Source organism: Triturus cristatus, chromosome 9, assembly GCF_964204655.1.
Source record: "Triturus cristatus chromosome 9, aTriCri1.1, whole genome shotgun sequence".
NCBI classification, from domain to species: Eukaryota; Metazoa; Chordata; class Amphibia; order Caudata; family Salamandridae; genus Triturus; species Triturus cristatus.
The window spans coordinates 170,512,251-170,529,966 of NC_140592.1; the positions used below are offsets into that span (position 1 = coordinate 170,512,251).

At 45.0% G+C, this 17,716-nt stretch overlaps 1 protein-coding gene across 10 annotated transcripts in view; it reads left to right on the forward strand.

Moving 5' to 3' along the window:
* The window catches only part of SLMAP (sarcolemma associated protein), a 1,011,035-nt gene that overhangs the window by 494,338 nt on the left and 498,981 nt on the right, over nucleotides 1-17,716 (forward strand). For all 10 annotated transcript variants that reach the window (XM_085624675.1, XM_085624673.1, XM_085624676.1 and 7 more), the window contains exons 9-10: nucleotides 472-609; nucleotides 12,798-12,966. In XM_085624675.1, coding sequence (XP_085480801.1) covers nucleotides 472-609; nucleotides 12,798-12,966 — 307 coding nt within the window. The remainder of the gene's footprint in view (nucleotides 1-471; nucleotides 610-12,797; nucleotides 12,967-17,716) is intronic.

A 17,716-nucleotide genomic window follows, 5' to 3' on the forward strand; every position in this document is an offset into this window, starting at 1 on the left:
TTAACACTAATGCTGGAAAATCTGAGGTATGGTGGCCTCTGAGTGGCGTGGCCATTCACCATTGTGCTGCGGCCTAATTAGCTTGAGTTTGATTCTTTTGAAGTGAGTAGTGTTCTAAAATTAATATTTCAAGACCCTCTAGTCAAAGTATAACATTATACTGCTTTCTAGTTATACTGTGGGACTCCCACTTCGATGAAGGGAATGATTCAAGCTTGTGCATTTATGAAAGTTGCCAATAGAGTTACAGGTAAGTAACTTTTTACTTTACTACATTGGAAATGTTTGCTTTTACTGAGGGCTTCCACTTTTAGAATATGGGAAAATCATGCTCCATCTTGCATACTAAAGTTTAATAATTTGATTGCTATGTCTAAATGACATGTTCTTTTGCCCAATGATTTAAGTGCCTATGTAATTTAAAAACCTGTTTTGAAACATACCTTGCATTTCTGATAACTTTTTTTTTAGAGAAGTCTAAGTAACACAGAAGATGAATGCACACACTTAAAAGAAATGAACGAACGGACACAAGAGGAACTGAGAGAGCTGGCCAACAAGTATAATGGAGCTGTAAATGAAATTAAAGACCTCTCTGACAAGTTAAAGGTAAGTCAGGTCATGTGAAAGGTAATGGTGCTTAACATAACATCAAAAAATAGACAAAATTGGCAGTGTACCCCGTAAAAGGCCTAGCACCTGACCCGCTATCCCATATATATATATATATATATATATATATATATATATATATATATATATATATATATATGTATATATATATATATATATATGTATATATATATTATCTACTGGCGGTCGCCAGTAGATAGTTATAGTTAGGACCGTGTTTCCATAGGAAATCTCCAAATTCTATTTTGAATAACTTTGGCGCCGGTTGATAAATCCTCGCGAAATTTTCAAAACTAATGGGGCGTTCCGCTCAGCTCCTACCCTGAAAGTCTCGGGGTGATCCGTCAAGCGGGGGCTGAGAAAAAAGGGGGGTCCCAAAACGCGTTTTCTCCATGCATTTTCCCATTGGACCTTTAGTCGAAGGTACAGCCCGAACGGCTGAACAGAATTACTTGAAATTTTGCAGAGAGGTATTCCTCAGGTCAGGCATGTGCCTTTTGCATATATGGAGTCAATCTGTTCAGTAGTTCCTGAGAAAATTGCAGTTAAAAGTACATAAATATCTATAGCCGCGCACCGTGCACGCACCCTTACGTGCGCGAGCGTAATTCTGATTGGTGGTTACATGTCAGTCAACGTTCGAATCGGTCGAAATCAGAAAGTGTCGGCCGCCATTTAGTTTGTTTTGGGTGCGACACTGAAAAAGAGAGGTGGCGAACGTGAAAAGGGGGCAGGGTAGAGAGTTCCTGACCCCCTAGCCTTTGTCAGGGGGTCCCTGAAGGACCGCGAAGGGTGAAAAAAACTTTTTTTTTTTTTTTTTTTAAATCGCGGGGTGCGCGCATGGTGAAAAACCTTAAATAAATATATAATACATACATAACTTAGCATTTAAAAAAACGTACAAATTGACTTAAAAAACCATGGGTTTCACACACGTTATAGTTAGGAATTAGCATTTAAAAAACCTTGCAAATTCACTTTAAAAAACCATAGGTTTCACACATGTTATAGTTAGGTGGACATTTCACTCGTTAAAAAACCAATGAAATTCCCCCGTTATAGTTAGTTCAGATAACTATAACTCGCGCGACCGCCACTCTATCACAAGGATGATGTCATCAGTGATGTCATGAGTGATTCCACTGACCATGTCATGAGTGATGTAATATGTGACGTCATGAGCAGTGGATTGCGGGCGCGCGAGTTATAGTTATCTGAACTAACTATAACGGGGGAATTTCATTGTTTTTTTACGAGTGAAATGTCCAGCTAACTATAACATGTGTGTTTATGGTTTTTTAAGTGAATTTGCAAGGTTTTTTAAATGCTAAGTTATGTATGTATTATATATTTATTTAAGGTTTTTCACCGTGCGCGCACCGGTGTCCAAGGTAGTTTTCAAATTGTATCTTCTTTTATTCACAAACAAAATGTTTTTCCTTTCATAAAAAGACCACAGCCGACGCGTTTCGTCCAGTAACGGACTTCTTCAGGGCTGTAAATTCTACATACATTTATATACACATAAATGTATATAAACATCAGACTATCTTTTGTCTGATTTTCATCTCCTTTTTGTTTTCTCTCCTCTTGCTGTGCTTACTCTCTCTTTGTTCTTGTTTAGGCACAGATAATGGTTTACCGGGCTCTTTGAAATAGTACACCCATTGTGATCTGCGTGCGCTATTATTGTCAATTACAATGGGTGTCTATATTACAATTCACTACTTGGGCCGAATCCATATTACCGCGAACACACTTGGTGTTATTTTTGCTAGGTTGGGTTGGTTTGCTTGTTGGTAGTTCTGCTCAGCCATACCAACTCATATTTCTAAGATTTCATATATTTATTATTAAACAAACGGCTTAAAAAGGGCTCTCTAGACCCTGTGACTGTGGTGGAGTAAATTGTTTTTTCTTCTAGATACTTCCTTTTAAGGATTTATTCTATTGTCACCACCCTTACTATTAGGTACGTGGGAAGGCTAATCCTATGGCGTCTAATGGAATAACTTTCAATGAGAACAGCGTCAAGGGGGAAGGTACTCCAAATGCTTTTAAAGGTCCTCAAAAGATTGTTTTCAGGTCCAAAAAGGACAGTTCACAGGAGAAACACAAATACCTCGCCTCATGAACTTTGCTGTCGGTGCCTTCAACTCATGCTATTTTCCAGGAGTTCACTCTGTTTAAATGCACCTCAAACCATTTGACAGCAAATTTAAGACTCTTTACTGCCTCGTCGACGTCATGTTGTCATTTTCACCTAAATGAGTGTTGTTGATGGCGGCTTCATCAACATGTTTCTAATGACGGCCCCATCGCATGGTCCACTACGCCATCGAATAACAGTGTCTTGCCCTCATTGCCAACAGGCTCGTTGTCGGCAGCAGTGTCGGACTCAACGAGGAGAGAGTATCTCCAATACCATTATTTTATAGCCTTCCAGTTGCAAAGCAAACCCTTTTAACACCGAATAATATATCCTCAGCAGCCTGAGAATACAGATCAGCCAGTGGAAAGATGCTAGTCTCATTTCCTTAGGGTGAATGAAACAAAAGCATCCTCTACTGAAAGTTGCCCACCGTCATGAGGCAGCTCCAAGCTTCAGTCCTCATTCATATATCGCCTATTCCCTATCCCTGTTCCGTCCATGGATGTAAACATTTCTAATTGATACATCTGCCTGTGGATTCCTCACCTTTTGAATTACGCCTGCGCCAGCATTCCACGGAAACTTTTTCTTAGTTCTCCCATATTGACAAAGACGTCACAATGGCACGGCTCCGCTCGCGACTCCGTATGACATCACCGGAGCCATAAGAAGACCTCGGCGGCGTGCTGATGTCGGTTCCCTTTTTTCCGCGCCATGTGCACGTACCGGTTTTCTGGGACTCTCCAGTTGTAGTTTTACTTTGTTTCTACTTCACTCTTGGTGTAGCAGTGCGATGGCTACTTTAAAGAAGTCTGGATTCAAGCCTTGCAGGGAGTGTGGGGGTCATATGTCCATCACGGATCCCCACGATGACTGTCTTTGGTGCTTTTCGTCAGACCACAACGTCAAAGGTTTTTCCAGTTGTCTGAAGATGAATCTGAAGGCACTGAAAGAGCGTGAGGCCAAGCTTTTCATGGCACGGGATGAAAAAGGAGAAGAAGGGTCGTAAGAGATCAAAATCGAAGTCGTTGACCTTGCATACCTCTAAGTTGAGGAAACACAAAAAGAAGCGAAAGCATGGATCACGACATCGATCTTAGAAGGGTAGGGCTTCGAGGTCGGCTTCCCTGGCTCTGTGATGTCATACTAAGGATGTCGTCTCGCCGTCACCTTCTCCACAAGGGACTCCGACCCATTCTCCGACACCGAGGGGTTCTCCGGCACCCAGGGTTTCTCTGACGCCTTGGGATTCTCCGGAGCCCACAGAGTCTTCTCCTGTTCCTGAGGCTTTGTCTGTACTGGATCCGACGTCCCTGGCGCCTCAGCCTTCCACGCAGCCTCGATTGGACCCAGACTCTGTTCCTTATCCACCCTTTCAAGGTCCAGAGTCGGATCCGTCGTATCTTCTCAATGCGGTTTGGCATGTTTGCCAAGGCATCCTACCCTACTGGTGCGCCGTCTGGCCCCGTGGGTCCGCTTGCCTTTAATTTGGGCATCCCTCAACAATATGCCCAGGCACCCTTTGTGCCCTGTATGCCGATGGCGCCGTCATGGCAGTTTCTGGCTTCAAGGTTTTCGACGCCGATGCCACAGTCTCTGGCACCATCTGGTGTTGGGCCGTCATCTTCTCGACTTCGAGCGGCACCGTTGCCTGCTTCTGAGGCTCCTCCTTCGACTCTGGCTCCGCCAACGCCGATCCTAAAATGCGTTCAAGGCGAGAAGACCAAAGGCTGCTGGAGGAAGCGGAATACCAGCAGGATGAGGCGGAAGCGGGAGAAATCCACGACTCCGTTGATGAATTCGAGAGCCTTCGGGAGGCCAGTGGTTTAGACACTTCCCCATAGTGGGTGCTTTCATCCCCAAAGGCCTTAACTTCGTAGGATGTTGCACCATACCATGCTGTCGTCACGAAAGCTGCTAAACTTTTAGACCTTCACCTGCCCACAGCTGAGATCAGGCAAAATATTGTTATTGAGGTGTTGCATTCACCATCCTCTGTTGTAGAACCTCTATTGCCTTTTAATGAGCCTTTAACAGCCGATTCTGGAGGTATAGCAGAAACCCTTATTTCCCCCTGCTGTTTCAAGGACTGTGGCAAGAAGGTATAAGCCTACTCCTGCTGATCCTGCCTTCCTTACTGCCCATCCTTCGCCAAAAAGCTTGGTGGTACAGGCATCTTGTTCTAAGCAATCGGCTCGGTCATTCCCCCACAACTGAGGGGGACAGGGACTCTAAGAAATTGGACAATCTGCCAAGAAGGTTTACTCTTCTGCAGGTATGGCGTTAAAGTGAACTAATGCCACCTGCTTGTTGCAGAGGTATATCCATGCCTTAATGGCCTCGGCGAAACAGTTGGCTCCTAAGTTATCAGAGAATGACTGTGTTTTTTTTTTTGTGTGGAAGTTTTGGCGGACATGCAGGCTGCAGCCAGTCAGGTAATCCAGTCGCATATGGATACTACAGATTCAGTAGCTAGGGTGTTGGGTTCCTCCGTGGCTACCAGGAGGCATGCCTGGCCAGGTCTTCGGGTTCCCTCCAGATGTGCAGACTACTCTTTTTGATCTGCTGTTTGATGCAAAGGCGGATTCGGCTCTACAGCGTTTCAAAGACAGTAGAGCTTACTGCAAAATCCTTAGGACTCCAGTCCCAACCTAGGGGTTATGGATATAGGAGTTACCGAGGTTTGGGAAGTCGGCTTCCTTTCGAGGCCGTCAGCATTCTGGGAGCATGATGGTCCTGTAGGGGGTCGGGTGTCCCATTTTCTACAAGATTGGAAATCTATTACATCAGACATTTTGGGTTTTGAATCTTGTGGAAAATTGGCATGCTGAGAGTTTCCACTTCCTTACCTTTCTTGCCAGGGCTGGTGTTTAGAGGACCATTTGCTGCTCCTTCTGCAAGAGGTGCTTGCTTTTCTACAGTAAGGTGCGATTGAGGTAGTTCCGGAACAGGAAAAGGGTCAAGGATGCTACTCCCGCTATTTCCTTATTCACAAGAAGGACGGCAGGTTAACACCGATCCTAGACCTCAGGGTGTTACATTTTTACCTCAAGCAGGAAAAATTCAAGATGTTGACGCTAGCTTAGGTTCTTCTGGCACTGCTGCAGGAATACTGGATGGTGCCGATCGATTTGCAGGATGCATATTTTCACATTCCCATCCTGAAGTCGCATCGAAGTATCTCAGTTTTACGGTAGGATCTCAGCGCTACCAGTTTGCGGTCCTCCCGTTCGGCCTTACTTCCACGCCTCGGGTCTTCACAAAAGTGATGGCCGTGGTGGCAGCTCAACTCAGAAGGTTGAGGATTCCTGTTTTCCCCCATCTGGATGACTGGCTGCTCAAAGCAAAGTCACCAGAGTTGGTGCTGCATCATCTGCAAGTAACAACACTGCTCTTGTTCGACTTGGGCTTCTCGATAAATGTACCCAAATCTCACCCGGTGCCTTCTCAGCGCAACCTTTTCATAGGGGCAGTACTGGACTCTACTGTGTCGAGCTTTCCCGCCGCTGCAGAGGATACTCGACATTCAGGACATGATTCCTTTGTTTCATGATGGAGCGGTTATTCCAGTCCTGGAGGTGCAACGCCTGATCGGTCTGTCCGTATCCTGCATACTGTTGGTCAACCATGCACGCTGGCACATGAGGGCACTCCAGTGGTGCCTCCGCAGGCAGTGATATCAGCACAACAGAGATCTCTAGGAGATGGTCAGAATCTCCAGGGACACTGCAGCGAAGCTGTCTTGGTGGAGTATGCAGGGCAACCTGTCTCAAGGGATGCCCTTTCAGCTTCCTCTACTGGTGGCCACAGTGATCACGGATGCCTCCACTCTCGGGTGGAGTGCTCATCTGGGGGATCTGGAGATCAAGGGTCTTTGGTCTTCGGAGGAAAGGTTTGTTCCACATCAACCTTCTGGAATTGTGGGCAATACATTTGGCCCTCAAGGCTTTCCTTGCCTCCCTTTGCGGTCAGTCAGTTCAAGTCCTAACAGACAACACTACCGCACTGTGGTACAAAAACAGGGATGCGTAGGGTCGTATCGTTTCTGCAGAGCGGCTCTGCGACTCAGATCCTGGGCTCAGGATCATCAGATTTGTGTAATTGCAAATCATCTGGCCGGGGTGCTGAATGTACGTGTGGACAGTCTCAATTGGCAGTTCTCGGCCGATCAGCAGTGGAGGCTTCATCCGGAGGTAGTCCATCACATCTTCAAGATGTGGGGGTTTCCTCGGTTGGATCTTTTTGCCACTCGAGAGAACGCGCACTGCCCTTCATTCTGCAGTCTCCAGTTTCACATGCGGGGAGCGTTGGCGGACGCGTTTCAATTGGATAGGGGCTCACAACTCCATTACCCGTTTCCCTTCATACCCTTGATTCCTCGAGTTCTGAGGAAGATTCGCCAAGACCGGCCCCAAGTTATATTGAGCGCCCCGAATTGGCCAAGAAGGATGTGGTACACAGACCTTCTTCACCATTGCACCCTCTGCTCCGTCTCCCTCTCAGTGCAGATCTCCTCTTGCCTTCGTAGGGGCAGGTTGTACATCCCCACCTCCAGAGCCTGCACCTTCATGCCTGGAGATTGAGTGGGGCAATCTGAGTTCTTTCTCTCTCCCACCGGATGCTGTGGATGTTATTTTGAGGTGTCCAGGAGACACTTTAGTTTTTTACTTTACTTTCTACTTTTCCTGTAGATGGACCAGGTTTGTGAAGTGGTGTGGAAAGAGGTCCATTGATCCTTTGAATTCCCATTTATCGGATGTAGTTAGTTTTTCACTTTCTTTGGCCCAGCATGGTTGTGCTGTGGCGACGGTTAAGGGCTACTTGTCAGCCTTCTTTTGTTTGCCAGACCAACCGTCTTTAAGTCCCCCATTGTTATGGGGTTTATTAAGGGTCTCGCCAATTGGTTTCCTCCCACTCCCTTCATAATGCCTCAGTGGGATTTGAATTTAGTTCTCATATTTCTGATGGGGTCTCCTTTTGAGCCTCTTCATAGTTGTCCTTTGAGGCTGCTTTCTTTTAAGACTATTTTTCTGGTGGCTATTACCTCGGCCAGGAGGGTAAGTGAGCTGCAGGCTCTTAGTTCTCAGCCCCCTTTCACTACTATCCATGCAGACAAGATGGTTCATAGGACCAGGGTTGCTTTCCTCCCTAACGTGGTTTCTCCTTTCCACTTGGGACAGTCTGTTACATTGCCTACCTTCTATCCTCCCCCTCACACTTCCAAGGAGGAGGAGAGAGTTCACCGCGTGGACCCTCGAAGGTCGGTCAGCTTCTGTCTGGACAGAACCAAAGACTCAAGGTTGGATAACCAGCTCTATGTTGGCTTTGTGGGCAAGATAAAGGGCAAAGCTGTCCACAAGAGAACACTATTCAACTGGATCATCTTGTGCATCAAGATATGCTACGCCATGGCCAAGAAGGAGCCTCCGGAAGGTATCGGAGCTCATTCTACTAGAGCAAAGTCGTCCACATCTGCTTTGGCTAGAGGTGTCCCTGTAGTTGATATTTGTAAGGCTGCAACATGGGCCTCCCTCCACATTTTTGCGAAGCATTATTGCTTCGATTCTGAGGTGAGGAGGGTTGGCCATAAAAAAAGGACCATAAAAAAATAGAGTACCATTTCTAAACCATTAAAGTTTGGGGTTTAACTAGTAAGCCACGTTGAAAAAGGTAAGGACGGAGCGCATCTGTTGTGGCTTAAAGCCAAAGCCTGTTGCAAAAAATCCTTGAGGAATGCCAAAGCTTTTGTTGATGATAGATAATCCTTTGTCCACCAGTGGATGTCTAGGCATGTGCCCGTGTTATATAGTTGTAATACATTGATATAGACAAATCGTATGTAACATGGACATTTGTAACATGTGGATGTTCATTTGTAGAAATTTGCTGAAGATTTTGAAGCATTGCAGATTGTTGAATAATGTAGAATGTAAGGATGACCCACTTATGGTAATTTGTCTCATTCTAGTGATGAGGGTAAAGCTCTAAGGTTATATACCAGTGTGCTCATCTCAGGAATGTGTGTTGTGTATTATTCCTATGGAGGGTTCTGTGGAAAACCCTCCTTGGGGCCTTATCAGTGGCAAATGCACAACTGTCAACCTCTTGACTTAATATTTAGGGTCATTTGAATATTTTAAGATGGTGATCCCGTTAAGGTGATTAGAGTAAGAACTCCTCCTTGGAGGTTATTAAAAAAAAAAAAAAGTGGGGGGGTGTTGACTCCATTAAATTCTATTGAGGGATTTGGTTTGTTTGGTGGCAGAATAGCACGGAAAAGAGTATAGCATCTGCCAAATGTGGGTGCCTTGACAGATATTATTTATGTCCAGCATACGGTCAAAGGCTATATCCATTATCACTTGACTGGTGAAAGAAAATTGGGCACAGGTGTAGTTTGTTAACGTATGCTGACACGACTGAATAATGTCATAAGTGATGTTACCATTGATGCCATTTGCAATTTCATCAGTGAGGTCAGTTATCATGTTATGAGTGATTGATTTAATATGTGAGATCATTAGCAATGTAAGAGGAAGGCACAGGTTATCATTAGTTCACTGAACTCTAACTGCGTTTATGTGTGTGTGTGTGTGTGTGTGTGTGTGTGGTTATATATATATATATATCACTGAAAAAACCATAGGTTTCACACATGTTATAGTTAGCTGTACATTTTACTGATAAAAAACCAATGAAATTCCCCCGTTATAGTTACTGTAGGCAACTATAACTCACGCGACCGTAATCCTCTGCTGATGCTAATACTGTATTTAGACACTTATTTGCCCATGTCTTCTTCCATTAAATTTTAGCTATACATATATTACAAATATTTTTTTTTCATAAAGACACATATGTCATCAGCAGAGGATTACGGTCGCGTGAGTTATAGTTGCCTACAGTAACTATAACGGGGGAATTTCATTGGTTTTTTATCAGTAAAATGTCCAGCTAACTATAACATGTGTGAAACCTATGGTTTTTTCAGTGAATTTGCAAGGTTTTTTAAATGCTAATTCCTAACTATAACGTGTGTGAAACCTATGGTTTTTTCAGTGAATTTGTACGGTTTTTTAAATGCTAACTTACTTTGCGCCATTCGTGGCGTGCGCGCCCACTTAACGCAGTTCGTTCTGTGCGCGCACGATGCGCTTCGCGCACCGTGCGCGCACAGTGAGCACGCGGTGCGCTTCGCGCACCGCACGCCCACTTTACGCAGTTAGTGCCATGCACGCCGGTGGTCACGCGGTGCGCTGCGCGCACCGCGTGCCCACATTATGCGAGATGGGCCATGTACGCACGATGCGCTTCGCGCACCGTGCGCACATGGGGGACATATTATGCGCATCATTGTGAAATGTTTTGTTTATTAATTTCAATTATTTCATAAGCCATGCACAAATGGTGCCCTTCAGGCACCATTTGCACATGGGGTGGGGAGAGTGTGGATACTTATTTTTTTTTTTTTTTTTTTTTACCGTACGCGTACGGTAAGCGTAATCGGCGATTTTTCGAAAAAAAAAAAAAAAAAATTTTTTGGGCCTTGTGGGTTGTTTGGGGGCCCGTATATCATTGCTGGGTGATTATTATTCCAATATACTGCCCCTTTACCCATTTTTGGGCTTCATTTATGCTGCCCTACTCAGAGTGCGAGAGAGAAAATGGCGGCCGCCGCTTCCTGGTTTCGGCCGATTCGAATGTTTACTAAGATCTAAGAGCCAATCAGAATCGCGCTCGCGCACGTCACCGTACGCGTACGGTAAGCGCACCGTAAGCGCACCGTAAGCTGGCTCAGATATATATATTGATTTAAAGGCTATTTTCTCAGAATCTACTGAACAGATTTACACCAAACCTACAAAAGGCACTTCCTTGACCTGAGGACTACCTCTGCCAAATTTCAAGTAATTCTGTTCAGCCGTTCGGGCTGTAGCTGTGTCTAAAGGTCCTATGGAAAAATGCATGGGAAAAACGCGTTTTGGGACCCCCCTTTTATCTCAGCCCCCGCTTGAAGAAACCCCCCGAGACTTTCAGGGTAGGAGCGGAGCGTAGCGCCCCACCTATTTTGAAAAATTCGCGAGGATTCGTCGACCGGCGCAAAAGTTATTCTAAATAGAATGTTGCGGATTTCCTATGGAAACGTGGTCCTAACTATAACTACCTACTGGCGACCGCCAGTAGGTAATATATATATATATATATATATATATATTCACTTAAAAAACCATAGGTTTCACACATGTTATAGTTAGCTGGACATTTCACTCGTAAAACACCAATGAAATTCCCCCGTTATAGTTAGTGCAGGCAACTATAACTCACGCGACCGCAATCCTCTGCTGATGACGTCGGATATTACATCACTGTATTTAGACACTTATTTACCCACGTCTTCTTCCATTAATCTTTAGCTATACATATATTACAAATATTTATTTTTCATAAAGACATATGTCATCTGACGTCCTCAGCAGAGGATTGCGGTCGCGTGAGTTATATGTGCCTGCACTAACTATAACGGGGGAATTTCATTGTTTTTTTACGAGTGAAATGTCCAGCTAACTATAACATGTGTGAAACCTATGGTTTTTTAAGTGAATTTGCCAGGTTTTTTAAATGCTAATTCGTAACTATAACGTGTGTGAAACCTATGGTTTTTTCAGTGAATTTGTACGTTTTTTTAAATGCTAAATTATGTATTTATGAAATTTATTTTATTTTCAGGTTTTTCACCGGGCGCTCACCGCAAATTATAATTTTTTTTTTTAAATCGCGAGGTGCGCGAGCTGTGGGCGCGCGGTGCGCTTCGCGCACCCACGGTTCGCAGTCCGTGCCGTGCGTGCACCTCGCGATTTAAAAAAAAAAAAAAAAAAAAAAAAGTTGTTTTCTCCCTTGGGGGTCCTTCTGTGACCCCCTGACCAAGGCTAGGGGGTCAGGAACTGTCCACTCTGCCCCCTTTTCAAGTTCTCCACCTTTTTTTTTCACCCCCTCAGACTGCGAGAGACAAAATAGCGGCCGACACTTCCTGGTTTCGACCGATTCGAATGTTTACCGACATCTAACAACCAATCAGAATTGTGCTCGCGCACGGCAGGGTGCGCGCACAGTGCGCGCACGGCAGGGTGCGCGCACGGTGCGCGCGTATAGATATTGATATGCTTTTAAATGCTATTTTCTCAGGAAATACTGAACAGATTTACACCAGACCTGCAAAAGGCACTTCCTTGACCTTATGGCTACCTCTCTGCCAAATTTCACGTAATTCTGTTCAGCCGTTCGGGCTGTAGCTGCGACTAAAGGTCCTATGGAAAAATGCATGGGGAAAACGTGTTTTGGGACCCCCCCTTTTTCTCGGCCCCCGCTTGATGAATCACCCCGAGACTTTCAGGGTAGGAGCTGAGCGGAGCGCCCCATTAGTTTTGAAAAATTCGCGAGGATTCGGCAACCGGCGCCAAAGTTATTCCAAATAGAATTTTGAGATTTCCTATGGAAACTAGGTTGTAACTATAACTATCTACTGGCGACCGCCAGTAGATAATATATATAGATATATAGATATATAGATATAGATATATAGATATATAGAGATATATATAGATATATAGATATAGATATTTTTAAATATTGTTGATCTCATTTCTACAACTAACTATTGCTTCACTTTTACACTTTGCAATCCAGATTTAACCTGTTGAAAAAACAATCGGCCAGTTGTGTAAACTTTTTATTCATTGTACCCTTTATCATTAAATATTGTTTCCGCTACTACCATTAGAATTTCTTCGATAGCGCGTAATTCTGCTCAAGAATTGGTGGTAGGTTTTTAAATTGTGGCAATTCTGAAATGAGATTGTAATATACAGCAAATGTTAATGTTGAAATTAAGATGATCACACACCTACAAAGTGAGATCCGCTTGCCCATTTTATTGATTGTCAAAATGTGCTAACTCTAAATAGGCCGGCTTTAATACTTCAAAAACAAGTAATATCCAATTGTTTTCCAACAGTTAGCAGAATTAAGGCAAGAGGAAATCCAGCAGAAGGGTCAAGTTGAAAAAAAAGAATTGCAACATAAACTTGATGAAATGGAAAAAAAGGAGCAAGAACTGCAGGCAAAAATAGAGGCCCTGCAAGCAGACAATGATTTCACCAATGAACGCCTTTCTGCTTTACAGGGTAAGTTAATCCACAATTTGAGCAGTGTTCTTCGATATTATTTAAAATAGCATTTTTTTTTAATTGCTTGTGGGGTGCAGTAACCTATCTGGTTGGATGATGATAACCTAGACAAATGATAGGAAATGTTGACCTCACTAAAGAAGTCACATTTACATTACAAAAGTACACAACCTCACGGTACATTCAACCATCTTTCATGTGTTTTATAGTTTTTTTTGCACATTTATATGGAGCATTTTCCCAGAAGACTTGTTGCCCAACCAAATAATTCCTGAGCTTTTCGTTCAGTATCTCAAAACAGTTTGACTTGGAAGCATTGGATCAAATTGGTTTATATCACTATTTTAGCACCCAAAATTGTGCAATAAGGTATCATTCAGAAAGTTTAGAGGGGCTATTCTCGTGGGTTCTGACCAGGAAAAAAGCAGTGGTGCGGTTTTCATTCCCTTTACTGTGTGTCTTGATATTCACATTTTAGTTTTTATTCTCGGCTTCTGGCCTTAGCGCATCTTCCCAAAATACTGTATAAAGAAACTGCAAACTCAGTCCAAATAAAAAGGACTACTGGGTAAGGATTCGAATCCCGGTTTGCTGTTAAGAGGCGGAGCTGCCACTGACGTGCACAAAATACCTCTGCAGAACGGAGGCAGAGGGCCCTGTAATGGTTTACTTGCAAGTTTGATGAACTTAGCTGGTGGCTGGAAGCCACATTAAAATGGCCTGATGAACAGGTCTTATTCATCTGGCCTCACAGTCCAGGGGGATGGAGAGGCAGGGGTGGGGATGGACACTTTCTGTGATATCTTGTGGGTTCCAGCCCGGGACATACCAGAGAGGTACCAGGAACCAGACATCAGCAGCACCTTGGAGCAGCCCACACACAACCCCGATACCTAGGCATGTTCATTGCTATCAGGTGTAAGACAAAATGTGGTAAATCCCTGGCTGCTCTTGGGTCCAAAGCCTGGAACCGTCTACCCAGTCATCTGAGATCCATTGAATTAGACCCCTTTTTAGGAGACTATTAAAAACCTGGATCTTTGCATCCCCTTACTCGTTGTGCTCCTCACTCTTCTAATCATTGTGATCCAGTTATTCATGTCTCATGAAGCTAACTAAATTTCCGCTCAGCGCCATGATGCTCCCTTTGGAGCGAAAGCAGCGCTTTACAAATAACAAATAAAAATTAACTAATTCCTATCATTGATGCGGCTTAAGAGCATAGTAAAGCAGCAGGCATCCAAGAGGAAACTAGAGGTGCATCTTTCTGCAGATATGGACAGTGACAATGGCGGTTCTTTAGCACTGTCTCAAGTAGAACAGTGAGACACCAGTAACCCTGATTCCCCATTGAGAGTTGAAAAGGGGGGAAAACCAGAGGTTAAATCGAAGATTGGCATGAGGAGATGTGACCCGAAAGGGTCGTACCCACTGAATTGCTAGAGTTTTGGAGCCTTTGCTGCGATTGGCAGCTCCCACTCCCCCAGCGCATCACTGCGAGATTTGGATCCCTCAATACTCCCTGATCAGAATCCCATATTCAGTTTTGACTCACTTTCTATATGTTTCAGGTTATTCTGGAGATTGCAATAAGATAGGTCTTTACCACGTTTTAAGGTCATGATATCCCCAAGTCAACAAATTTAGCCTCCCCTGTCGTAGTCATTTATGACACATCCCCCTACAAGGTAACTCTCTTCTGCTTCTCTCTGACTTTAACTAGTGAAACCTGTGCATGGGGGTGTCTGCAGGACCAGAGCGTGACAAGAGCCAGCAGTTGAAACAAGGGGCAGAACTGAACCAGAGGTTTCGGAGCATTTCACAACACACATAGGGCCTTTTCATGCTGTGAGGAAGTCCTCTCTCTCTACTTTAAGCAGGTCAAGCCAAGTGAGTAAACTTCTCAGTAATATGGCAGATTCTAGAGTGAAGGGGACCCATCCGTAAAACATATGTTGACATGCTCAAGCCAATGTAAAGACCGAGATTGAGGTGAAGTCATGAAAGCGTTCCTGTAGGCAGTGATCAACAACTTGGAGTCCAAGAACGTAGGCCTCAAAAAAGGACTACAGAAAGTTGAGAAGTACATAACCGACTTTGGGTATTGTGTTTTTTCTTAAGAGCAATCTGCTAATGACAGGTCAGTGGAGCAAGAGCTCCTGTGGCAAACAGTGGTCTCCTCTGAGGACTTCTACACGTCAAACATCGTAAATATTAGGAGGGTCCCATGTGATTGAAGCAAAACCAAATTGAAGAATATATCTGCTAGTGACTTCTAGCTGCAGATTCCATTTCTTAAAATATTCCCCAGGCATCAGACTGCATCTTGAACATCTTGAGCAGCACCTCTACGTGCCTATAGATGACTCCATTTGGCTCGGCGTCATAGGCATTGTCTGCAACGAATTTGCCATGCGTGGTGCCTACTTAGGCACTACCCCAGCGCTCTGACATCCGTTCCTTTCTGCACCATCAACGCAGATCCAGATAAGCTACCTCTAATTTTTTTACAGCAGTTCGACTTTTTGCTGACTTTTCTATCCTTCTTGCTCCCATCGTGCTTTGGGCATATCCCCTAAGAGTCTATGGGCTTTAATCTGTGTGGTGACAGACCCCCACCTACTTTGCATGTGGTTCCAGGAGGTGCACCACGACTCCTGGGTGTTCCCCCCCGCCCCCACCCCAGGTATCTGACTATGGAACCCCAAAGCGATCCAGGAGCATGTTGTTGGAGGCTGGCTCAGTATATAGCATCCACCTATGGTGAGGCATTGTGCTCCAAGTCCAGGCAGCCCTTAGTGATAGTGTTTAGGTCCCTGAAAACCAGAGCTCTCAAGGGGTAGCTATGGAGAGCAGTTAAAGCTTATTCAGGAGGATGTAAAGCAAGTGAATTTACCACTGTAGTCAGTCAGTAAGCGTTTCACACAAGAAAGGACCACACCAGGCGAGTATAAAAATATTTTGTATTTATTAGCACACACTAGACTCAAATTTAGCATATTCCCTTATCCGGAGATATCTACACACAAGCAATACTTCAGAAATAGGTAAGTAGCATAAGAAAACACATAGTGACCACCCCTGGTGCCAAGCCATATACTAAAATAGTGGAATATGAGGTAAGTGCCAAGACAGGAATAATACCCAATGATGGAGGACACCAGGTGAAGCACGGAACCACCCAAGGTGAGTAGCCAGGGACCCCAAGGCGGACAGGTGCAGAGTGATTACACCGGGTCAAACGTCCATAGGATAACACAGGGTAAGTCCTGGTTGGACTTTTACAGCTCTAGGACCTTTCTCCAAGGACCCCGAAGGAACCACTTGAATCAAGGAAGGTTGGAGAGCCACTCCACCCGTGGATACCCCAGGAAGCAGGATACCTACACCAGGGAGCTCAGGTGCATAAGAATGAACTAGTGTCAGGTCCGCCCATAGACTCGTATGGAAGTTTGTAGAAAATCAGCAGCTAGAGTCTTGTGTACCAGGCAGGTGGAACCAGGACGTAGAATCCAGACGAGAAGAGCCTGAAAGCAGAGGGGACAGAGTCCAAACCACCCAGAGGTGACCAGGAGGCACAGCACCACAATACCAGCCCTTGTTGAAGGTTCTTGCTGCTTCACGGTGAGGTTGAAGCAACAGCTGTGGAGACCAGACGATGATGCAGGAGCACAGGAGCCGTCTACGAGCTGTCCCACACCGGTTTACAAGTGCAGGAAGGTCAGTGGCCGGCAGGTTTACAAGTGCAGGAAGGTCAGTGGCCGGCAGGACTACTAACAAGTTTTGGCAAACGCAAACAGCAGTTCACTAGAGAAGATGCTGTGTTGCAGACCAGCAAAGTCTGTGTGACTAACTCAGCAAGTGTAATTCAGGAGAGCCAGCAGGAATTGATGGAGCCTTCTCTTGGACCCTCTGGCAGCAGGCACAGGTAGTCGCAGGGAAGCTTCAACAGCACTCAGGAAATTAATGTCAACAAAGCATAGACTGCAGGCAGGGGGGTCGTTCTTGGAGCTGTGTAGTGCTGGAGGCTGGGGCTTCTTGGAGCTTGAAGATATTTCGTCGAGAGAGTTAACAAGGCTTGGCAACGTCAAACAGACGATGTGCACAGGCAGGCGGTTCACGTCGGTGGGAGAGGAATTGCAGTCACCCCAGTTGCAGGAAAGACTGGTCAGGCCTCTGGAGAACCAACAAACTGCCATCTATGCTGCAGAGCTGGCCGATGTCTGAAGGACAACAGGATCAGCAAACCGGTCGTCGTCGTAGAGGTGCCTGTAGATGCAGGGAAGGGACTCCTTCACTTCAAGGGAAATTCCTTCTGGCTGGGATTCAGGCTGAGTCCTTGGTGACTCGTAGAATGCATTGCCACGGAGTTGCAGAACTTGAAGCACAGGGACAAAAATGCAGCAGGAATCTTTCCACCGAAAGCAGTCTTGTCGTAGATCCTGGCTTGTAGAACAGCAGAGTTCCAGTGTCCACCAGCAGAAGAATCTTTGACAGTCTTCAGACGACAGGTAGTCAGATCTTGAAGTTGTTTTCTGGACGAATCTAAGAATCCACCCTCAGAGGAGCCCTTAAGTAACCCATTAAAAAGGATCTTTCCTGTGGTGACATGCCTATTAGAGGGGGTCAGGGAATGCTACTCAGTTGTCCTAGCCAGTAAGATGTTCCCAGGGGCCAAGATTCAACATACAAAATCAAGTGGCCACCTGGAGGTTCTCTGGGCACCTTCCTTGGGAGGAGCTGGACA